This window comes from Octopus sinensis, linkage group LG3 (genome assembly GCF_006345805.1).
Source record: "Octopus sinensis linkage group LG3, ASM634580v1, whole genome shotgun sequence".
In the NCBI taxonomy this organism is placed as follows: domain Eukaryota; kingdom Metazoa; phylum Mollusca; class Cephalopoda; order Octopoda; family Octopodidae; genus Octopus; species Octopus sinensis.
Window position 1 is genome coordinate 95307380 of NC_042999.1, and position 24400 is coordinate 95331779.

General features: G+C 34.8%; 1 protein-coding gene across 18 annotated transcripts in view; it reads left to right on the top strand.

The window, feature by feature from the left end:
* Positions 1-24400, top strand: part of LOC115209155 — a 1103332-nt gene that overhangs the window by 127050 nt on the left and 951882 nt on the right. For all 18 annotated transcript variants that reach the window (XM_036501160.1, XM_036501159.1, XM_036501162.1 and 15 more), the window contains exon 2: positions 12935-13066. In XM_036501160.1, coding sequence (XP_036357053.1) covers positions 12975-13066 — 92 coding nt within the window. In that variant the 5' untranslated portion in view covers positions 12935-12974. The remainder of the gene's footprint in view (positions 1-12934; positions 13067-24400) is intronic.

Here is a 24400-nt window from a genome sequence, read left to right on the forward strand (position 1 = left end):
GAAAGAAACTTCTTTGGCTCATGTAATATCTCACTCGGATTGTGTAGATCAACCTTGTATTTTTTCTTTATCACAAGGAAACCTGTACTTTAAACAATTAAATTTGCAATTTTAATATCGACAAGCTATAATAAATTAAGGTTCTCATCCAAAGAAAGAGATTCTTCTCTTAACCATTTAATAGCATTAACATAAAGATAGTCTTCCCTAGATCTCACCTAATGTAAGCTATTGATTGACAACCTTCACAAGAATATATGATGAATAATTCAGCTTAAATTAGATTCAGTCAACAATCTATCAATTTGCCAAGATCTACCAGCACCTTCATCTGAATTTTAGATATTGCTCATCTTATCAACATGAGGATTAAGTCTCAAAAGATATGAATAAAAGGCCATACTATAAAAATAAGAAATCCTTTGCCTAGCATAAGGATCTTAAAAGGTTGGAGCTATTGCCAGTTCAGTCAAAATATAGACTGTATACATGTGTGTGTGTGCATGTATTCCATGACAAGCAAAATTCTTTCATCTCCCACATCAGCTCCATTCACTTCTCTCTCCATTTTACCTCCTTCATCTCCAATACCACCCTCAATTTCCCTGGCATAACTGTCTGTATCAACAATTCTACCCATACTCTGTCTACTGTTTTCTTCAAACCTACAAACCTTTTCTACATCAACTTCTCCTCCTTTCACCTTACTCATACCATATACTGCATTTTAGTCCTTATACTCTGTATCCAGAACTCAACCCAGTGTATTTTGTTTCCTCTTGTTTACTACCTCACCAGCCTTCCCCTCCAACATATCCTCTTCTATCTCTTCTGCCATCTTCTGTTCCCTCTTCCCCATTCCTCCCTTTAAGTGCATCTGCAACCTGTACAGTCTCCCCTCCACAGATCATTCTTCCTCACCTCTGTCCCCTCTCAATCCAAACTCCACAGCCAAATCTGCCCTTTCATTTTCAACACTACTGCCCTCATTGAACCCAACCTCTGCATCTTAAATATGGGGACTCTTTCTGATGCACCTGCAACAACTTCATATTTATGCACAGTTCTTAAGTGGTTTTACATGGATCTTTCTCAACGATGACCTTTAATTGACTGTCATTGATGACAGATAGGCGTCCACTATGTTCACAATTTTCAAGGCTCAGGTCTCCACTGCAAAATCGTTTAAACCAATTTCAAGCTGACCATTTACTTGAGGAAAACTTCTTAAGTAGTTTCCTAAATAGATCCGCTCTTAATTTCTATGGACATAACATCAATGTTTCAGCAATTCTGTCTGCTTCATATAGAATGAATTTTTACTTAAAATGGTTTAATTTTCTATAGTAATTTCAATCACAAGGCTAACACAGTGTAACCAAATATATTGATTGTCTATATACAGGCATTGTAGAAAGTATGATTCAGAGATTGAAGGTGGTGGTGGTGGTAGTAGTAGTAGTAGTAGTACATGGTCTAGTGAGTTCAGAATAAGACTAAAATATCTTTTATATTTAGCAAATACACTCTGTTCACCAGGAAACAATAGCATTTTCTTTACTTAATTTCAAATTCTGATTATTTAATTTCAAATTCTGTTCATTGAATGCTATTTAAAGAAATTCTAGAGAATTATCAACAGAAATTAGAAAATATTAACATCATCAGGTTAATGGAAATTCTGCCACTGAGGACAAAAGGTGGGTGAAGTATGGGCTAGGTTAATATGGTGTAATTAATGATATCTTTACATTTGTCATTTTGAGAAAATTATTCAGTTTCATTAATTTTAATTACTTTACAGATATTTTAAAATATTTTTACTATAGATATTCATTCCATATTAATATAGATTCTGAACAATCTTGGACAGCCTGGGACATTTGCATAAATTGTCAGAATTAATTATACAAACTTACACAATTTCATTATTTCCAGCAATGATAACTGACATAGGGCTGTCCTCATTGGTTCCTGATTTCTTGATCTTTGCTTTTATTGCCCAGCACTGAGAAATGAGAAAGAATTTCAGCAGAAAAAGAAAAAGGCAGTTTGGTTAACCTGGCATAGAACTTCCATTTCTTTTCAGCCAGAAATGCAACAAGCTAGAAATGTAATGTGTCATAGTTGGTAAAAGGCATATGGAATGATAGCCTTCTGGGTTAATGAGATGACAATTCAACTCTCATCATTAATTGTATTTGACAATACTATTTACCTCTTAATAGTCCCACTGTTGATCACAGTAGATGTTTGCTACAGATAGTATTTTTCATCATTGTTATATCATTGAAGACTGCATCTTTTGATTAATTTGCACCATAATCTTGATAAAAGTATCTCTTTATTCTTCTTATACCTTCGTTTTCACTGTAAATGGATCTGATATAGTAAAACAGAAAGCAAAATATTCTGCTTAGAATACAATGAAGACATTGTAAATGGAAGGTGTCAGCTATCTCAACCAATCATATATACAAAGTACCTTTCAGATGTATGTGAAATGTATGTACGGCATACACATATTTTATTATACTTACCATTATGTCTTATCAGTACCTTGCAAAAACATAAAAAGCTACATTTTTATATTCCTAATGGTATTAGATACAATATCAATAGTACAAATGAAGAAAGTTTCAGAAAATATGAGGTTAAAAATCCCTTCAAATTCCTCTCACCTATTCCCTTTACAAAATAAATGATTTTTGTTGCATTCTGATAAATTTGTTCACTGGATAAAGAACATCAAAAATCTTAAGATCATATATTGGGTGAAATAAAAATAATAGTAATCGGGCACCAACATTGTGTTTAGCTTTGAAGTTATGAAAGATAGTGCTGAACATGTTTTGTTACAGAGAAGAAAGAGAAGAACCACTTCATACTAATGATAACATGTCCAAATTTGTCTTCTGTACTTGCAAAGGTAAAAGTAATGTTGATCATAACTACTAATTTTTACTTAAGATTTTTAATTGTTTGACAGATTAAGCATACATTCATCCACTTAACTCTCATTTATCAGAGTGATGGCTACAAAGATAATATGATTTTTTATAAATTTACATACACTACACCAATGAAAATATGTTTATATAGCAATTCACTTATAAATATTTTGGTAAATTCCACTGAAAAGATTCAATAAGAACAAAACATGTCTCATGTCTTTTTCTATGCTGAGGTAAAACTAACATTGATATATACATAACACATGCGTATGTGTGTGTGTGAGAGAGAGAGTGCGTGTGTGTGTATGTATGTATATATGATGTATGTATGTCATCATCATCATCATTTAACGTCCATCGTCCATCTGGAATGGGTTGGACAGTTTGACCAGGGTTGGTAAGCTAGAAGGCTGCACCAGACTACAGTCTGTTTTGGAATGGTTTCTATGGCTGGATGCTCTTCCTAACACCAACCACTCTGAGAGTGTAATGGGTGCTTTTACCGGCACGTGTGCCATTTGTGTGACATCAGTATCTGTCACAACTGCAGTTTTATTTGGCTTGATGGGTCTTCTTCTCAAGCTCGGCATAATGCCAAATTGTAATTGTGTGTTGCTCATTTCTCTTGTGAATTTGTGACAAAGGTATAGATTGTTGAGGATAGTGCTGAATTCTTCCAGATTTTCTAGGGATTTGGTCCAAATTAAGAAACAATCATCAGTCAAGTTTTTCCATTGAAAAGGAATGTATTGTTTTTGAGGATGAGTCTGACTGCATCTAGTATGAAAGTTACAGTAAATCTACGGCGGATCACTCCTCTATGTTTCTCAACCATATTTTATGGCAGTAATTCCCAGATCATGTGGAATATTTGTATATAAGTTTGTTACATCAAAACTAACTAACAGTGAATTAGATTCTGTTGTTCTGGGTAGATGTGACAAGAAATCAATGTCATCCCGAATGAAACTGGGTATGTGGCTATATAGTGGTTTTTGGATAATGTCAATGAGATTGCTCAGATGATGTGTAGGACAGGCTGGATCGGCTATAATGGGTCTTAGTTTAAGGTCTTTTGGGTGTAGTAGTTTTATGTATTCACTACCCTGTTCTTTTTTTTTATAGCATTTTGTATTTCTTCTGACTTGTGAGTTTTAGGTAAGTCACAGAAGTTGCTGGATTTTGACTCAAAATTGGTAATATAGTCACTTTCATTAGGAGTGAGGGAGTTAAAATGTTTTAAGACTAAATAATTGAGTTTCTTCATGATGCAGTGGTCCATATTTGAGGGTATTTCACAGTAGAATGTTGTATCCTTCAATTGATCTTCCAGGTTATCTCCATCTCTTCAGTGTTATGAAGAGATGGAGATGGAGATAACCTGGAAGATTTCGTTGCCTCTTGGCAGAAACTGCCATAACTAACTAGCACCTACTGACAATCTGCTCATTTGCTCAATTAATCACCTGTTCCTATATGATTATATGCTTCCACACCCTTGTCCTTGCAATTACCAACTCTTTCTATGTAACAGACTTATATACAAATATTCCACATGATCTGGGAATTATTGCCATATCTGTACTACTGATAAATGTATATGTATTCATCTAATACATTGGAATAAATATACATACCAAAATGTTTACCAGCTAATGTCTGTGGATTTTGTATCCTTTCCACTTTCTTATTTGCTGTATAAATCAAGGGTAAACCACTTTTTACCCCCGCCCATATATAACACTCAATTGTGAGATTGCCACACAATAAGTAGCACTTGTGTATGAATAATTGGGTACACTACCAGCAGTATATTGGATAGCTACTATCACTTAGTTGGTTTCCCTACTTCTAACTCACACAGAAATATATATATAATATGTATGTATGTATGTATGTATGTATGTATGTATGTATGTATGTATGTATGTATGTATGTATGTATGTATGTATACATTTATATGTGTTTGTGATGTCCCCATAACTTAGCGGTTCAGCAAAAGAAACCGATAGAATAAACACCAGGCTTACAAAGAATAAGTCCAAGGGTTGATATTTTTGACTAAAAGGCAGTGCTCCAACATGGCCACAGTCAAATGACTGAAACAAACAAAAGAATACACACACATACATACATATATACATATATATTTACATATACACACACACACACATATATATATATATATATATATATATATATATATATATATATATATAAATGAATTAAATGAAAATCAATTAAAACATGAAGGAAGAATCTTGAGATTATAAGCAAAAATTGATTGACTAGGTGACTAATAAAATGTTCAAAAACAGACATGTTTTTAGTAAATCTCCTTGTTACGTGACACACTTTAGGAAATTCTGATAACATTATTTTGATTTTCCACTCAAGAGAATTTCATATGGTCCAAGTAAATATTGTTTTCCATTAAATATGACAGTTTAAGTGGTTACCTTCTGTCATCATCAAATTGGCTTATAACCCTTCTCATTTGCAATTTCTTCCTGCAACCAACATTGATGCAGATGGCAAAAATGCACGTTAAAATAACTGAAATTGTCGACTTAGTTATTACATCTTCGTCCTCCTTAATATCAAAGCAATGCACATCACAATCTCCATCACACACAGCCATGAAACCTTTGTTTCTTCAAGCTATGTTTTTAATGCTGTACTAGTTCTGTGCCAACTATACATTGGAGCAAATTTGCCTCATCTTTGATCTCTCTGTGACATCTAAGCTGGTGGCCAAAGTCATCCTTATAAGCATGTCCCTCCACATCTTTCGAGCTAACACCAAATCAAACAAGTGTTTTACCTGTTGCAGTACAAAGAAAACTTCTTGCAACACCCATAAGAAATCATCCCCTCAAACCCAAACTTACATACAAGACTGACAGCAAATACATAAAGAATGTCTTTATGCATTGCACAGCATAAAAGCTCACTTGTCTCCCAAATTGAAATAGATCTTTCTGGTCTCTTACAAATATGATCTTTAAGTTTACAGAATACTCTTATTTATCACCTTTCAACAAATATAACACCATTTACAAATTCCCATTAGAAAGGCCTCAATGCCTGCTACCTGCTAAAGATATCAAGTCATTAGTTCTGCTTCTTTTCCCTTACTCATTTACTTGTTTCAGTCATTTGGTTGTGGCCATGCTGGAGCAACCACCTTTAGTCAAACAAATCGATCCCAGGACTTATTTTCTGTAAGCCTAGTACTTATTCTATCAGTTTCTTTTGCTGAACCGCCAAGTTACGGGGACGTAAACCAATATCGGTTGTCAAGCGATAGTGGGGGGACAAGCACAGACACAAACATAAATATACACACACACACACATATATATATATATAGATATACGACAGGCTTCTTTCAGCTTCCGTATACAAAATCTACTCACAAGGCTTTGGTTGGCCTGAGGCTATAGTAGAAGACACTTGCCCAGGCTGTCACACAATGGAACTGAATCTGGAACCATGTGGTTGGGAAGCAAGCTTCTTACTACACAACCACACTGCACCTTGTCTAAGTTGTTAAAACAAATTATTAAGACCAGTATAATTTCTGTTGCCACTAATATCATTGTATAAGCATTCCAACTGTGGCCATTTCATCTTTTTTCTAGCATATGTATCCAGGTCTACATTATGCAGCATATCTTAATACTATGAAGAAAGAATGCTATGGTTTGAGAATAGTTTTCATACTAAGTTCATTAAGCTGAAAAAAATCTAGCATAATACAGTAAAAAGAAAAAAAAATATGTGACACATTTTTCTGAAAAAGTTAGTCTCTTAATGAAATGTACCATTTTTCCTATTCCTCAAGAAGCTGCTACAGCTTTCAGAACTATTAAAATCAATGTAGAAAATGTTTTCCCTCATGCTGTTGACAACTTCATTCCACTTACCATTGAGACCTATGTGTTAAACACTGTTCTAGCTGTAACATTATCACAGTAGGGTGTCCTATTGATTTTCCTTGCACCCTTTCTAAAAGTGAATTGCTGCATCATTTTATTAAGAAAGAAATTTCAACAATAGCTGAATGCTTATGTAAATGACAACACTATCTTCTAGGGATTTTGCTCTCATTACCAACCAACAAAGAATCCTATTTATGTTTGATAAATCTCATAAATGCAAAATAAAAATTGATAAAATATCACACCGGAAGGTCAAGCTCTCTCCATATCGTTTGATATTTTCCATCAATGTGGGGAAATGAATTTATACACAGATATTTTGTCTTCAGTGAGCTATTCTGTTCAACCAGATTACAAATTTCTTCTATATATTCATGATAAATTGTGCCATTCATGTGTGAAAAGTTTGTTCTATTATATAATGATAAAAGCATCTTCCACTCCCCGTAAAAGACTTTCTTAAAATCTGCAATGACTGTGGAATATGTTCTGAACCAAAACCTGGACTACTCAGGCTATGGAACACATTGCATTGTATTTTGTAGATACTGATCATAGTCACTATCTAGGAACAAATATCTTTTAGTGACAGCTGATGAAAACTCATATTATCCTTTTGTTTCTCATTGTACTGGTTTCACCTCTCGAATTGTCCATCAGCATCTCAAAAACTATTTTCATTATTTGGAATAACTAAAACTATTCATAGTGATAGAAGAGCCCATTTCATGTTTCTGGAAGTCTGAAAATTTCTAAAACAACAAAAGGAATTGTACAAAATAGAACAGCCCTTCACAACCTCCAGAGGATCATCATCATCATTGTTCGACCGTGGTCGAGACAATGGAATTTACCATGCTGCGCCAGACTTCACGGTCCATCATAGCATTACAGAGGTTCTGTTGCTGGATGCCTGTATCCCTGGAGATTACATCAGGGTAAGAGAGTGTGCACCCTCTAGTATTATGAGTAGATGGCTTCCAGAGGAGAAGAGTAGAAATTGCCTCATTTTCAGCTCTACAACAATGTCCAGCAAACTGGACTCTCCTACCTTTCACAAGAGAGGAAATGGACAACATGAGAGCGTTCAGACAATATGAAAGATAATATCGTTACCTTTAAACTCAGAGAATCCTCTTATAACTTGTTGGGAAGATATTCTTTTTGGAGAACCTCATTTAATTTGCTCCCTCCTCTTAACTGCTATCAGTAAGGTTCCTCTTGATTATGTTCTTCAGCAGGCATCTTTCTGCCTTCTTAAATAATTTCTCTTGAGCCAGTTCATGCATAAAAAAAAAGAAAGAAAAAAGAATAGAATCTATGTACACACAAAAATTATCTTTAACACAAAAAAACTCACCAACAAAAATGAAAGGAGAAGTTTACCTATTTTCAGAAGCTATCACACTTTGTGATTTGTCATGATGTCTGACACCACCAGTTCAAACAATTAAACTGAATCAGATATATAAATGGTTGCTTCTGTTTGAGATCTTAATACTCCCAACTCAACCTCTTCATTCCACAACAATACTCTCCAAGTAGCAGCAAAAGTGAGATTATTTCATTAAGGCATGTGATATCTATTGTCCCAATGGATAAATGTCATCATTCAAAGAAGAACTCTCAGCCATCAGCTAAAGTAAGATTAAATGTACAAAACATGATTGATTTTTTTGGAGTAGATGACAGTTTATTATATGTATCACCAGAAAATTATTTTAAATAACAGTCAACTTACTTACGTAGTTAGTTAATTTAAACCTGCAATTACTCAGAGAAAGAAATCAAAATTTTAAAAGAAGAATGCATTAAGCTTCAGGTTGTAGCAGGAATACTTAACAACTACAAAACATAGAAATTGAACCTGGATCACTATATCTGATGCAAAAAAACAACTCAAGGATATGATCTCAATTTTCTAATTACCAACATTATCAATAAATTTGACCTTTCAAAACTTTGTGTGGAACCAAATCCAACAACTTCATCTTTGGCACACTTTTTCTGACCAAGACTATTACTATATATTCAGTGCATTTTAGCCACTACAGTCAAACAAGAGTCAGCAGCTCAGTTACAGCACATGGCAGCTAACAGATAGTAGCAGAACCAGTAGCAGACCAGAGCACAGTCACAACACAAAAACAAAGAATAGTGGCAGCAGCAACACACCATGACCATCTAACATCATGAAACTCATTGAAAAAATATTTAGTTTATCGAAATTATGTCTTTTACCAACCCGGCTGAAACCGGCTCTGGCTCTGAGTACAAATATCTTGTTATCGTAAGTTTTGAATTAAAATCTTCTAGCTGAATGATAACTAAGTTATTTTACTAAATTCTTTGTTATATATAAAGTAATTGAAAGAACACAGAGCGTCTCAAAATAAATACAGTAATGAAAGGGTTAAAGTAAGTTTGCACTTTTCCAGTATCCTCTACTTGATGTTTTAATGTGCAACACTCTCATTCAATATCCATACATGTCTTGCTATGCTTATGACATTATAACTCTCTTCAATATTAAATATGGACTAAAAATTGTTGAGCTTGGTCCTGAACTTTCCATCAGACCCATATATTTCTGTATATTTATTACTTCATTGGGATCCTTTGAAATTATCTCTACCTCATACCCAATGATTTCTGTGTTACAATAGCTATTTAGTAGACATGTGGAATTATCTCTACATGGGCAGCTAACCTCTGTTCTGGGTTTAGACTTAACTTACCAACTTTTTTAAGCTAGGTGCACAGTTAAATGAGACTCTTAAATTATGTCTACTACATATTTTTTTCTGTAGCATGCATTTGGGAGAAATGCTTATTATGTAAACTAAGGAAGATTCTGCCTACACAAGTTTGCACATTAAGGGAAAATGTGAGTGCAAGCCATATAATCTCATGGTGGTATTTTCTCTTGGTCACATTAAGGTCGGGCACATAACTAATCCAATCATACTAGATGCATATCCTTGTCAATAGCCCTCACCAGAAATAAAGATAGGGTTGACGACAGGAAGTACATTTGACCTCCCAAAAATCCAACCTTGAATAACCCCCTATAAAACCCATGCTAGCATAGAAAAATGGTTGTTGCACTAGGGAGTCTATGCTCCATCACTACTCAGAATTTTGCTCTTCTTCTATCATCTGTTTTAAAAATTAAACATCAGGCTTTGATATGTTTCAAAACTTACAAAGGTTTTAAGTCAATAATGATTAGGCTAATGGAATGATAAAACAATCTGCAGCATCTGTGGCTGAGATGATACTTAACAATACAGTATTGTAAAATTACTGCTTTTTGGTACAGCTGCTACTGACCTTTACATTGTTAGTAATTATTGAAGAAATGTAGGTGTATTATTTTTAGAAAGCTTCTAACTCTGTTGTATGTTATGGTTCACTATATATAAATATACAATTGATTTTAATATGTTTTTTACTGGTTTTTATCAGAGGTACGTGGTCATTCTGGGACAGTGCCTTCAAGGGTTTTAGTTAACCACATTGTTATTGGCACTATTACTTCTTTCAGACTGCTATTCAATACAGTATATCAACTCTATTTTTTGGATTGTTCAGTTGCATTTTGTTATAAAGGACTGAAGCATAATACATCAGTGTGTGACTGTTCATGTGCATACATGTGTGTATACTCTTACATATACAGATACACACATACACACACATATATAATGGCCTTCCACACAGTTTCTGTTTACTAAATTCCACTCTCATAATACTGATCAATCCAAGACCACAATAAAAATTATTTGCCCAATGCAGCATCTGGGAGCATTGAACAAGGAACTACATGACAGTATATGTGTATTTATATATATATATATATATATATATATATATATATATATATAGGAACATCAATAGCAATGCCTATTTTCCTAATCATTTCTTTCCCTCTGATATATATATGGATGGATGGATCAATGGATCGATCGATCGATCAATCACAAAGCTCATTTTGACTAGCATGCTGAATAGCTGAATAAGCTATTGAGTGAATTTATAAATTTGACTCTAGTTTCAGTGTTGAGTCTCCTCATCAGTAACTGTTCTGTTGTTATTCTTAAATTTGCTTTAAAATAACATTAGATTAACATTTATTTATCTATATATTTATTTATTTATCTACATATTTATCCTTTTCCAATTTATATTGAAAAAGGTTATAAACATTGTTTAGAAAAAGCAAAAGGCAGTAATTTAAAAAGTTCTTTCTCTTGGATTTGACTCAACCATGTCACTATTGCCATTAGCGATGTGATGAATTAATGGCTGGCCCTCTGCAAATCCACATATATGTATGTGAGTGTGTCTACATAAAATGTTTATACATATACATACACAGAGAGTATGTGCGTGTGTGCAGCCTAGAGGTAAGTAAAGATACGTGTGATGCTTTAAATTAATGAAAAGTTAGAGAGAGAGAGAGAAATAAATAGACATGAATATTAACAGAGAAAACATGCTTGAAGAGACGGAAAATGTGAAAGAAAAGGAGTGAAAAACAAGAGGCAAATTACCTGAGAATTTTAACCTCTATAATGATGGTTTGTTTGCTAAAAAACCATAGTTCTTAATTTTTGTGATCTTATGAACGAATTTCCCTGACCTTCAAAGTACTTTCTGAATTTTATTTTAGATTGAATTTCACACTGATGATCAGTAGTGCATTTAATCATTAACTCAGGGTCACTAGAATACAAGTTTTAAGTGGCAGGGAAGAATTAGTGGGAAAATCACTATTCATTAACCTCCACATTAAAATTTTGCAGGAAAGTTTGTCTGATTGTGTTGAGGTAGAGCAGTGTGCTGGTTTGAATAAGTAATGCTTGCATCACTGAGTTATAGTTGAAACTTGTTTCAGTTGATTAATTCTCCATCTGAATGTATTTAAGTTAATAACATATTCTTTCACTAAAAGTCTTTAGTCAGAGAAGTACTGAAATATATTGGAGGGCCAAGAAATAAAGGAGATACTATCAGCAGTATAGGGGCAATAATGTGTGTGTGTGTGTGTGTATGTGTGTGTGTGTGTGTGTGTGTGTGTGTGTGTTGTGTGTGTGTGTGTGTGTGTGTGTGTGTGTGTGTGTGTGTGTGTGAGTGTGTATATATATATATCTGCTTGTACTTTTTCTTTACATACATATATTTACTAATACACTATTCCTTGTTTGTCTTTAACATATGTTAAGAACATTATTGAAGAACACTTCTAATTCCCTTGTGATGTTCTCTAGTATATGTGCCACCATGACATCAGCTTCGAATACTTCCTTTTCTAAGTTACCTTATACTATTTGCATATCCATCAGCCACTCACAAGGAGTATGAGTTTAATAAGTTATTTTCCACTATTTTGGTCAGGGTAATTTATAGTCCAAAACTATTGCATTAGCATCTATATCATTTTACATTGCTATCCGCAATTGTTATCATATATACAGCAACAGTATTGATCTGGATTCTAAATATATGTAAAGACTTATTCCTTTCTTAGTATCCCATTATGGCATGCTTTCAATTTGAATTATCAATGACTTATGACACTCCCTGGAAATCAGCAGAAGAAAGGGATTTTCAGTTGTAAAATAACTTTAAGAGAAGAATCTGTAATGTCTTTTGACTTTGGTCAATCATCCATTGTCATTTGAATCAGTTCAAGCCATTCTCTGACATACATCATACTTTGTAGATGATACAATAACAGACAATGGTTCTGTTATCAGAAGGGTTTGATACAACAGTCAAAGCATATCAGAGGGACTAGAGATAATTATGAAAATTCTTATGAAAGAGGATTGAAAAGTATGACTTATATTTACCCATTTTAACTATTCAGATACTTCATCTTTTTCCAATAGACTATGGTTTCTTTCATATTTATCTGCATCAATTACACATTATTACCTCATCTATTGTTGTCACAACTGAATTTGTGTATTTATTTTGTTGCTTTCATAAGCAAATATCTGTTACACTTTTGTCTTTATCTTTCCCAGGAGAGTAGCATGCCTGTGTTATGCTCATTATAGCTGAACCATGGGAAACAAGTTTTGTGGCCCTCTACTTAAGAAGAACTATAGACATGAAAGCTATCCGTGGAATATTAGAAAAGATTCCCATCTTTTAAGGTAAGATAATATTTTATAACATTATTCTTATTTATTTATTTGTAATACCATACATATATATATTTATGAATGAGATAAATGACAGCTATGTCTTTTGTTGACAAATCAAAATGAAATTTCAGCATATACAGCTGAGTAAAACAAAATTGCTGCAGAGAACTCAACCAGAACAAACTAATTTATTTATACAGCTGTACAAACATCAAAGTAATAGACAACTCAGTACATGAGTAGAATAGAATATAACATAAATGTCAACAATGTTTTTAGTTCACATATCAAGATGTTATTTCTGTAGATTATTACAATATCAAACAAAGATTATTATCGAATAAAAGAAACGATCATCATCATCATTGTTATTATTATTAAAGCAGTGAGCTGGCAGAATCATTACCATGATGGACAAAATGCTTAGTAGCATTTCTTATGGCCTTTACATTCTAAGTTCAAATTGCACTGAGGTTGACTTTGCTTCTCATCCTTTCAGGATCAATAAAATAAATACCAGTTGAGCACCGGAGTTGATGTGATCAACTACTTCTCACCTCCAAAATTCCAGGCTTTCTGCCTATTGTAGAAAGAATTGTCAAGGCACAAGCTCATGTGTTAAAACGAGAAGGAATGAAAACTATTTAATAGGCTTAGGTGGTAAGATATGTTGCATCAAAGCCACAATTCAGTCTTTGACTGATCAGGAAGGGTGTGTACTGCATAGCTCCAAGCAAATGTGTGTGACCTTCCAGCCTTACTTGGCCCTATTCTTCAGAGAAAGTGATAGGCCACAGAGAATAATGGACTTCATATATATATAAATAAGTAATTAAGATGTGCAGGTGTCAATTCATTACGGCCATTTCAAGTGGCTTCATTTAAATAATTAGTGAGAACATTATATCAATTTGAAAGAAACCACCCTCTTCAGATGACCACATGGGCACCAAACATAGAGGATAAACTATTTTTATAAAAAAATTTACATCAATAATGTAAACCAAAATATTTATATTGTTTCCTATTGTTATATCTGTAGCAGATATATCCATTGCTCATGGCTTTGAACCCTGACAATGATCTTAGTTCTCCTTAGAGGATCTTGCTGATATATATATATATATATATGGTAGACTCAGCCACAGATATAACAGGAAATAATGTAAATATTTTAGTTTAGATTATTGATGTAAATTTGTTTATAAAATTGGTTTATCCTTTATGTTTGATGCCTATGAAGTCATCAGAAGAGGGTGGTTTCTTTCAAATTGATATAATGTTCTCATAGTGTTGAAAGCTTGTGCTAATTCAAAACAGTTGAAGTGTATAGTACAAATAAATTAATATGATATATTAAATATATTATAATATAGGTGGCCCACAAGCAATTAAAATCTAAAGGCAAATTCATAAAAAGTATCAGCATTGCTAGAAACTTGCACACCACATCTGATGCTTCTTAGGTCCAACTTTTCTCTCAAGGTACTTACACTCTGTCAAGTATGCACACTGACATTATACATCCATCGGAGCATACTGGCTTCATTCCCTGCGAGCTTACACATATCCTCAGCAGTCACGGCCCATGTTTCACTGCCATGTAGCATGGCTGTTCGTACACATGCATCATACAGTCTACCTTGTATGCTGAGCGAGAGGCCCTTTGTCACCAGCAGAGGTAAGAGCTCTCTGAACTTAACCCAGGCTATTCTTATTCTAGCAGCTACACTTTCAGCACACAAAAAGGTCATTGTCATTCACCTTCTCGATCGTTACATTCTGCCTTAGATCTCTTTTGAGTCTTACTTGCATTATCCTGGCCTCTTCAAATGCTTTTTACTCCACACCTTTCTTCACCATCCACCTTGATCAGAAGCAAAAGTCACCAGTAGTGTCCCTCAGGGGACTGTCTTGGGCCCTCTTTATAGTCAACATAAACAACCTATCCATTATTATAAAACACTGCAAAGTGAAAATACTTGCTGATGACAATAAACTCTAGCAAATCATCAATGAAGAAGACAGAACTCAACTCCAGTCTGATCTAAATACAGTGAGTCAATGGGCAGACAAACATCAACAATAAGGTTGATATAGCTCATAGGATGAGCTCCTAGATCTTAAGAACCTTCCAGTCCAGAGAACATGGTGTCATCATTCCACTTTTCTTCTCCTTTGTATGGCCACACCTCAAATACGACTGCCTCCTGTGGTCTCCCCATACAAAACCAAACATTTCGAAAATTGAATCACCTCAGAGGGCATTCACTAAACGAATGAAGGGCATTACTAGGACCGCTTTAAAGCCTTGAAATTCTACTCTCTCCAGCATCACTGCAAGCACAGTGTGGAGAATATACCGCCAGCATTGCCCAAACGATCTGAAAATTAGCTTCAAGGTTCATCCAAGACTGGGACCACAGGCTATACGTCCTCTGCCCAATTCTGGATCACAACATATAGGCACAATGCGATACCATTTCTTTTCTTCAACAGGCCCTGCTCTGTTTAGCATTGTCCCAAAACTGATCAAAGAGGAAGAGAATTTCATCACCTTTAGACGGAGTCTGGACAAATTTCTTCAAAGAATACCAGATAAGCCACCTATACCTGGATACAATTTACTCAACAAGAACTCACTACTTGAATGGACCATGATACCACAAAATTTGACTTAAAAAGGATTTAGATAATCATATCAGGTGGTGCTATTAAGTTAGACATGGCCTGGACCAGTCTTTGGTCGAAACATATCTAAGTTTATATATATATATATATATATACATGTGTATATAATATATATATGTGTGTATGTATATACATGTATAAATATAGGTTAGTGGTACAATATTTAGTGGAAGTAGCAGTCGATAATATAGGACGCTATAGTAAAGCTTCAGTATATATATATATATATATATATATATACTGGCAAAAATGTTTGCGGGCAATGAACATAAAAAATTTCACCTTACTTGTAAGAAGAACATCAAATAAATGTATAACTCAGATGTGAATAATCTAGGACCTAAGTTTCAAACTTTCCAAATTATGTTTAACATAAATTTGATTAGTTCTCTTCAGCTAGATTCACCTAGACATGATAGTATCTATCTATATATCTATCTATGTATCTATCTGTCTATCTGTCTATCTGTCTATCTATCTATCCATTTTTGTGTATGTATGTGTGTGCATTGGTATGTATGATATATAAATGTGTGCCTGTGTGTGCACTTGTGCATTGATATGTATGAGTATGTGAATGTGTGTGTCTGCGTGTACGTGTGTGTGTGTATGTGTTTGTTTGTACGTGTGTGTGCGTGTGTGTGTACATGAGACTGTATATGACTTTCTCAATAGAATATCAGACTGTCAGCTAAAGATCAATGGTTTGGTTAGTATCTTTCCACTCACAGTGTGTTTTGTCATTCCCAAGATTTTGACCTCTCAATTGGCCTGTTTTATTCTAAAAGTAAATAGGTACCATGGAGTAAGAGCAACTTAAGTTTGTCAGCAGCCGCAGCAGCTTCACTATAAATTTAAACAATGACTCTTTAGCTTCCAATGTTATGCTCCAGTTAAGTACATTTCTCTACCCCTCTTTCTATATGTATATATATATAACCCATGCTAGCATGGAGAACGGACGTTAAACGACGATGATGATATATATATATATATAAAGGGAAAGTTTACGAAAATAAACAAGATGAAGGCAGGTGGAGTACAAACAAACAAATGTATTAGTATAGTGCTCAGGAATAGAAATAGTAAAAGTCTTTTACATTTCAAGCCTACGCTCTTTGACAGAAAAAAACAAGGAGAGAAACAAGGAGAGAAAATAAAAAAAAATATATATATATATGTATGCATGCATATATGTATGTATGTTTGTGTGTTTATGCGTGTACATAGGTAGGTATGTATGTATGCATGCATGCATGAATGTATGTATGTGTGTGCATGTATGTACGTGTGTATACACAGATGCATGCACACATACAAATGTGTGTGTGAATTGGCAACATTGCAGTATACCTGGCTTTAATATCACCAGAGCACCCTATTGTAAACCCACCAAAGAAACCTTCTATGATAAGCTAACTAAACCTACTAGCTGTTAAGCCAAAACATCTGTCTGTCTATAAAGTGATAAGTTCTATGAAAATAATTGTGGAAAGCTGGATATCTGACTGATATGGCTTTGGTTCATGACATGACAATGAGGTAGTTGAAGTAATAGGAATCCTCTATAATTGAATAGATTATGGAGCTCACCTGTATGTAATATGCACATGTGCACACACACATATATATGTGCCTGTGTGTGTATGTGTGTGTGTGTGTGTGTGTGTGTACATGCACATGCATGTGTGTATGCATGCTTCTCTTTGTGAAACAGAGAAATTGAGACATGAATATATCACCTGTACTCTTTCATGCATTGGATATGAGATATATGCAAAGGACAACTTGTGTTATTTATATTCACAACATACTTCCCTCTCTAGGAATTACAAACAAAAATGACCTTGGTTGTTTTCCAACACCTTCATAATTGCCCTTCATAAATATATAAACACCATAAAAGTCTACAAAACTTCAACTACAGTTCCTCCACCCATTTCCATCACATCACATACTCTAATGTACTTTAATACTTGAATGATTTCTTTCCAAATTTTCCATTTTCATCTTGCATTTCTCCACCTTTCTGTCTTCCTTCTTTTCAATTCTTACATTTATTTCTTCCTTCAATTTTTTCTTAATCAATCAATTATATGCATTATTAGATATTTACAGAAGCTTGAATTTTTTCTAGTAATTTATTCAGCCTGCCTCTCCCCTTTTCTTCATCATTTCACTTTATCTTTCCTTTATTGCTTCTTTGGTTATTTGTGGTTCTCTTGTTATATATATTCACCATTCTTCATATCTTGCACAGGTTTGCCTTTTAAAATTCGTTATAAGTTCATTTACATATACATTTTTCTAAACCACAATTTAGCTTATTTTCCTCCTTGTTTAACGAAGGATATACTTATTTTGCAGCTTGTACATTTTGCACAAATGGCAAGGCAGTTTATTAAACTCTAATAATTTCTGTAGTAATCTTCTTACCACAGAGAAAAGTGACTCCATTCTTGTACACAAACTGGTTACTTGCATAAATAAACCGGACTCACATCAAGGCCAAATACATCTGGTTTGAGCAAAAAGAAAATGTGAACCAAACGAAACATGTTAAGTATATTTGTCACAATTTTATTCACTTCCACGTGAAAATAATCTAATTTCTATTTCTATAGCTACAGAATGACTACATATAACTTCTTATGAAATGAACACTGCCCTCAGCTTATCTGATCTCCATAACTACACAAATGTAATTAACTTTTAAGTTTAAATTCAAAATTGAACTGACAACTAACAGACTGAAATGTATAAGCAACTGGAATATTCATACATTGGATAAATATGATATAAATTAACTATGCCATTATTTGCTTCTCAAATTTATATTTCCAATTTTGAGATGGTTAAAAAAAATTGTTAGGAAAAATTATCATCATTCTGTAAGAGAAATGAATAATGAACATTGATGCATACTCTCTCTCTCTCTCTCTCTCTCTCTCTCTCTCTCTCTCTCTCTCTCTCTCTCTCCCTCTTCCCATCCCCTCTCTTCTCTCTTTCCTTCTACCCCCTCTCACACACAAACACTTGCAAACACACACACACATACACATGAATACAATTTGTTGCTAAATGAACTTGTTTGTACTGCTATTGATAAAACTTTTTTAAACTGGTTTAAAATGTGAACAATAAAGATTGTCAAGGATCCCAGGGAAAATAATGACATATATACTCTTCATAGGTAAACATGTGAGGTACGATGGAATACACCTATTGTTAAATGTTCTATTTTCAATTTTCTAAGTGATCCATGATGAAACTTGGCCCAATATTGTTTAACTTCTTTTCTTTTTTTAAATTTGGCACAAGGCCTGAAATTTAGGCGGGGCCAGTCAATTAGATCAACTCCAGTACGCAACTGGTACTTAATTTATCAACCTGAAAGGATGACTGGCAAAGTCAACCTTGGTGGAATTTGAACTCAGGATGTAAAGACAGACGAAATACTGCTAAGCATTTCACGCAGCGGGTTTAGTGGTATTTCGTCTGTCTGTACAGTCTGAGTTCAAATTCCGCCAAGGTCGACTTTGCCATTCATCTTTTTGGGGTCAATAAATTAAGTACCAGTTGCGTACTAGGGTTGATCTAATCAACTGCCCCCCTCCCCCAAAATTTCGGCCCTTGTGCCTAGAGTAGAAAAGAATATTGTTTTCACTTCAGGGATTGAAGAAAATCAATGCTTTCAATATGATATTCACATCTGACGCACACACACATGCACATATGCATGCATGCATGCACACATACACACATACATACACACACATACACACATACACAATCATATATAAACTCAAGAAAAAGATGCATGTATATCGAATCATAGTTATTTTTAGCAATGTATTTTTCACCAAAATTCTCAAAAAATATTCAGAAATCATCAATTATTTGAGACTTTAGCACAAATATATAGAGTATGAAAATAAATGGAAGCAACTGACTTGTGATATGCAGCATAAGCGAAGTATGCATGATCTTGCTTCATCACTAGTCATCCTCTACAGAACATTTGACATAAATGTTGGGCATAAGAGGAATTAGATGCAGTGTGCAAGAGAGGAGACTGTACTACTTTGGTCGTGTAATGCAGACGGATGAAAGCAGTTGCATAATTGATCGCTTAAAATGGAGGGAAGCTGTGGAAGAGGAGATCCGGGAAGACACAGGATGAAGTGTTGAAGGTTGATCTCACAATGCTAGATCTTATGAAGGAGACAACAGAGGACCAAGATATGTTGCACATTGCTGTACTCAAGAAGACCCACTCACCACAACAGATTTGAGAACTCTAACATGTGAGTCACTAATGTAAGTTGGAAGGAATGTCTCCTATATGTAATGTGTTCAAGTTGTAACATAATGTGTGTAGTTAGAATTTTTTAAAGACAGTTCATAGAAAGAATCCATTTCCTGTGATTTCTTTAAGATACATGAATAAAGAATATTCAGAAGGCAAATTTATAAAACAAAAAACTTTGAAATTTATTCAGTAATGTAATGAGTGCTAGCAAGTGGTAACAAAGGTTAATTTTGCATAAGTGTTAATCAAATATATGTGTATGCAAGACATGGAAAACTGGATGACTTACTATATACATTGAGGTTTATATGAAGCAAAGTGGAGGCTGATATTAATCAAATGAGTTGTGTGAAGTTAGTGGTGGACACAGAAAATGCAACTTATTGAAGAACGCGATGTCGTTTCTAAGCCGTTAAATCCACAACTAGTTTGAAACTGCTGCATTGCTGCTATAGTAAGTTCCTCCAGCTAAGGCAGATCACTGCCATTTTATTCATATGGCTCCAACTCTGATTGGCTGGAATCTTCCACAGCACAACTGAACTATGCCACAGCTACAAAATAGATCTTTCCTTTCTTTCTACACTACCCCACTGCAGACTGCAAGTCAATATAAACAAGAAAAAGGTAGGAAAAAAATGCAAAGCAAAAGGAATACAAGAAAAGCAAAATGTTCAAACACTGGAAAATGAAAAATGAATACATTAAACAAAACAAGCATGCAAATAGAATACAGTTATAGGCGCTTAGGGCCAATTCATAAAGAAATAGTTTCACAAACTCTCTTGGGCCAATGGACCACTGCAAGTTGTCGTAACGTACTTTGGTAAAGATGAGGGAGATGTTTCTGGAGAAGTGTGTGCAGAGGGTGTATGTGTGTGTGGAGCAGTGTGTGTGGGGCTGTATGTGGCTCCAGGGTATTAGCATTTGTGTAGACTCTCTTGATTCTATCTATGGAGACAGTGTCTGTAGAACCATTAAAGTCTATAGTAAACTGTTTATTGGAGCATGCGATATATGGTGCAGAGTAAGGTGGAGTAAGAGGACTTCTCACTGCATCATTTCTGATGTCAACATGGGACCACAAGACAATGACTTTCGGGACCGAAGGTTTAACGGCTTGGTGCTGAGTGTTCATGGGTGGCAGCACTTAAAAGTATGAATGCAGGTAGTTCACATAGAGTGCAGGATCCTGAGTGGAAAGGTCAACTGAGGCGAGCATCTACCCTGGCAAAGACAATGGAGTACCATACAGCAACTTGACTGGAAAGTATCTGAGATCCCCCTTGAATGCAATCTGAATGTTGAGGAGTACTATGTGGAGGTACTCGCTCCAGCATTGAATGTCAGAGTAGGCACAAAACAGGGCTTTCAACTGGCAATGGAAGCACTCCACTATTCCATAAGATCTACTCATAAGATGTCGGTCTACTCATAAGATTTTGGTCTTCTTTGGGCCATAGTAGAAGACATTTACCTATGGTGTCACACAGTAGAACCAAACTTGAAACTGTGAGGTTGGGAATTTAACATCTTAACCACACTGACATAGCTATACACATATACATACATTTATACATACACTAGCAGTATTGCCCGGCGTTGCTCGGGTTTGTAAGGGAAATAACTATATAAGCATTTTTAGAGAGTTACTTTCCTTATATAACCCAAGCAAAAATCATTAAAAATGCGGAAAAATGATGGTAAATTTTTTTTTAAATCGTAGACTCATTGTAGACGTGCGCTAATACCCAGAAGGGCTCGACATGAATGACGACTATAAGATACCCACTTTTGGTTAAACTGCACCGCAAAATGTGGGAGTAGTTAGGAATCTAAATCGGAGGAGACAGAGTCTCACACACACAACTTCAATTTTATATATAAAGATATGTATGTATTACAAAATTTGAGAAAAATGTTTTAAAACAGTCACAATATTTCAATATGTAGCAAATATTTTTGGAAAATAAGACATAAAAAATATCTTTAAAAAAGCATATTAACACAAACCCGATGCAAGAGAGTTTTTGTGTAAAATTCTATTCCACTAGATCACTGTTAAACACTGTGTATATGTGTCTGGCTGTCTCTCTGCTTATCTAACTGCAGGTGTGTATTCTCATCGCAGTAAAATGTGCATGTTGATTGTAAACAATGATTTTTCATTCATATTAATGGTTTCATTTGTTTGCAGTCCACAACAAAAGCATGTCTGGGCATCTTGACATGTTTTATCATGCATACACTGATTGTAAATAATGAGCATCGCCATTTACGCAAATGGAGTCATTTGTTTGCAATCTTCCACAAAAGTATATGCTGGCTGTATGCTTCACAGATGGAAAAATTATTACCTTTTCATCAAACAAGATGGAGGTTGGCATGAGGAAGGGTATCCAGAATTTTGCCTTAGTGAAGTCTACCTGACCCCTGCAAGCATGGAAAAGTAGAAATGATGGCAGTGGTGGCGGTTGCAGTGGTGGTGGTTGCAGTGGTGGTGGTTGCATGGTGGTGGTGGTGGTGGTGGTTGCAATGATGGTGATGGTAGTGGCAGTGGTGGTGGTGGTGACGGCAGTGGTAACAGTGATAATGATATACTCTGGATGCAGAGGATTTGCAAAGATTAGAAATGAATGAAGCAAGTGTGACGTTTTTGGACAAGTGATGTTAGTGTGCATGAATTATGAAGTACAAGTGAATTGAGAAAAAAGCTGGATATTAGAAGAAGCAAATATAATGTGCAAAAGAGAAGATCGTGCTTATACAGGTATGTAATGCATATGGAAAATGATAATTATATAAAGTGATGTAGTGCACTTACATTGGATGGAATCTGTAGAAATGGAAGACTTAGGAAGACATAGGATGAAGTGATGAAAGGTGATACTAAGATATTGAACCCCTTGGAGGAAATGACGAAAGACTGAAATGATAGGTAATACACAGTGCTGAAGAAAACCTATTCACCCCTACAAGTATGATAAAAAAAGACATTAACATGGTGGTAATGATAGAAGCTGAGAGGCCTATTATAAATATCTATATTAGAGTCTATTTCCCATTAGTTCCCTGTTATGTCTACCTCTGCTGTCTTTCTCACCTCTTGATATCCTCACTTCACTATATGATGTTGCTTGTATATCTAAGTATGGCAGGGAATCTTTGATTTGCTACACTATGATGCCTTTGCATCTGGGTATGTCAATGGACCTGTCTAAATCACTCATCTCTCTAACATTCACCTTCTCTCAGATTCACTGTGCTATGCCACCCATGTAACAAGGGGCAGAACTGAACCTTCATGCATTCTATCTCCCCACTGTTATCAATATCAGTTAACCTTTTTGCTTATCATAAGAATTATGTTATTTTGAAGCATATCAGCTGTTTAAGGAAGTTTCAAGCACTCGAAATGATTGGAACATGTGAAAGAGAAAAACCTAGGAAGATTTGTTACAAAGGTTTGAAAACTGGACATCATACAAAGGAGATGACAAAAAGATGTTTTTTGTTGATATGTTGTACAGGTAAAGACCTGACAACTAGTATTAACTAGATGAAATATATATGTAAATGTTGGTGAGGATATAATGATGGAGCCTGGGCCACATAGTATGTGTCTATATCTGGAGTTTTGCCCATCTATACCTGCAAAATCGCCATCTACTATCTATCTTGGCTATTCATCTCTCTATCATCCTTTCTGTTCACTGTATCACACTGCCTGTGAAATGATATAAAACAACAGATTTGTCCATATGAAATCTCTCTCACTCTTACCACAGGTATGTCATGACTCCTTTTTTCTTCCAAAACATGATGCCTTTGTTTCCAATACACCCCTTTCTCTTACCTTGTTAGTCAACATCCCTGACCTTCTTGTCAATCATTTATCTTTTTCTCTCTTAACATCTAACATTACATTTCTTCATTGTCAGCCTGTACTCCTTCTCCCTTTGACCACTATTTATTGACATTCATCACACTCTCTTACACCAACCATTTCTATGACTATCAATCACTCCTCTCTCTCTCTCTCTCTCTCTCTCTCTCTCTATATATATATATATATATATATATATATATATATATATATATATATATCTCACCAATAAACATATAGCTGCCTCAGTGTCTCTCTTCCATCAGCATACCTAGGTAAGAAAGATTGCATTAGATCTAATGCCTCTGTGTCTCCTTCCAACTACCAAACATGTAGCTATCATTAGTGTCTCTGCTTATGCTGCTGGCTGTTACTCCTCTTGCCTCATGTTATCACTTTATTGACATCCATCTCTGCTTCTCTCATTAAGCCCTGTAATTACTGTCTTCTTGCC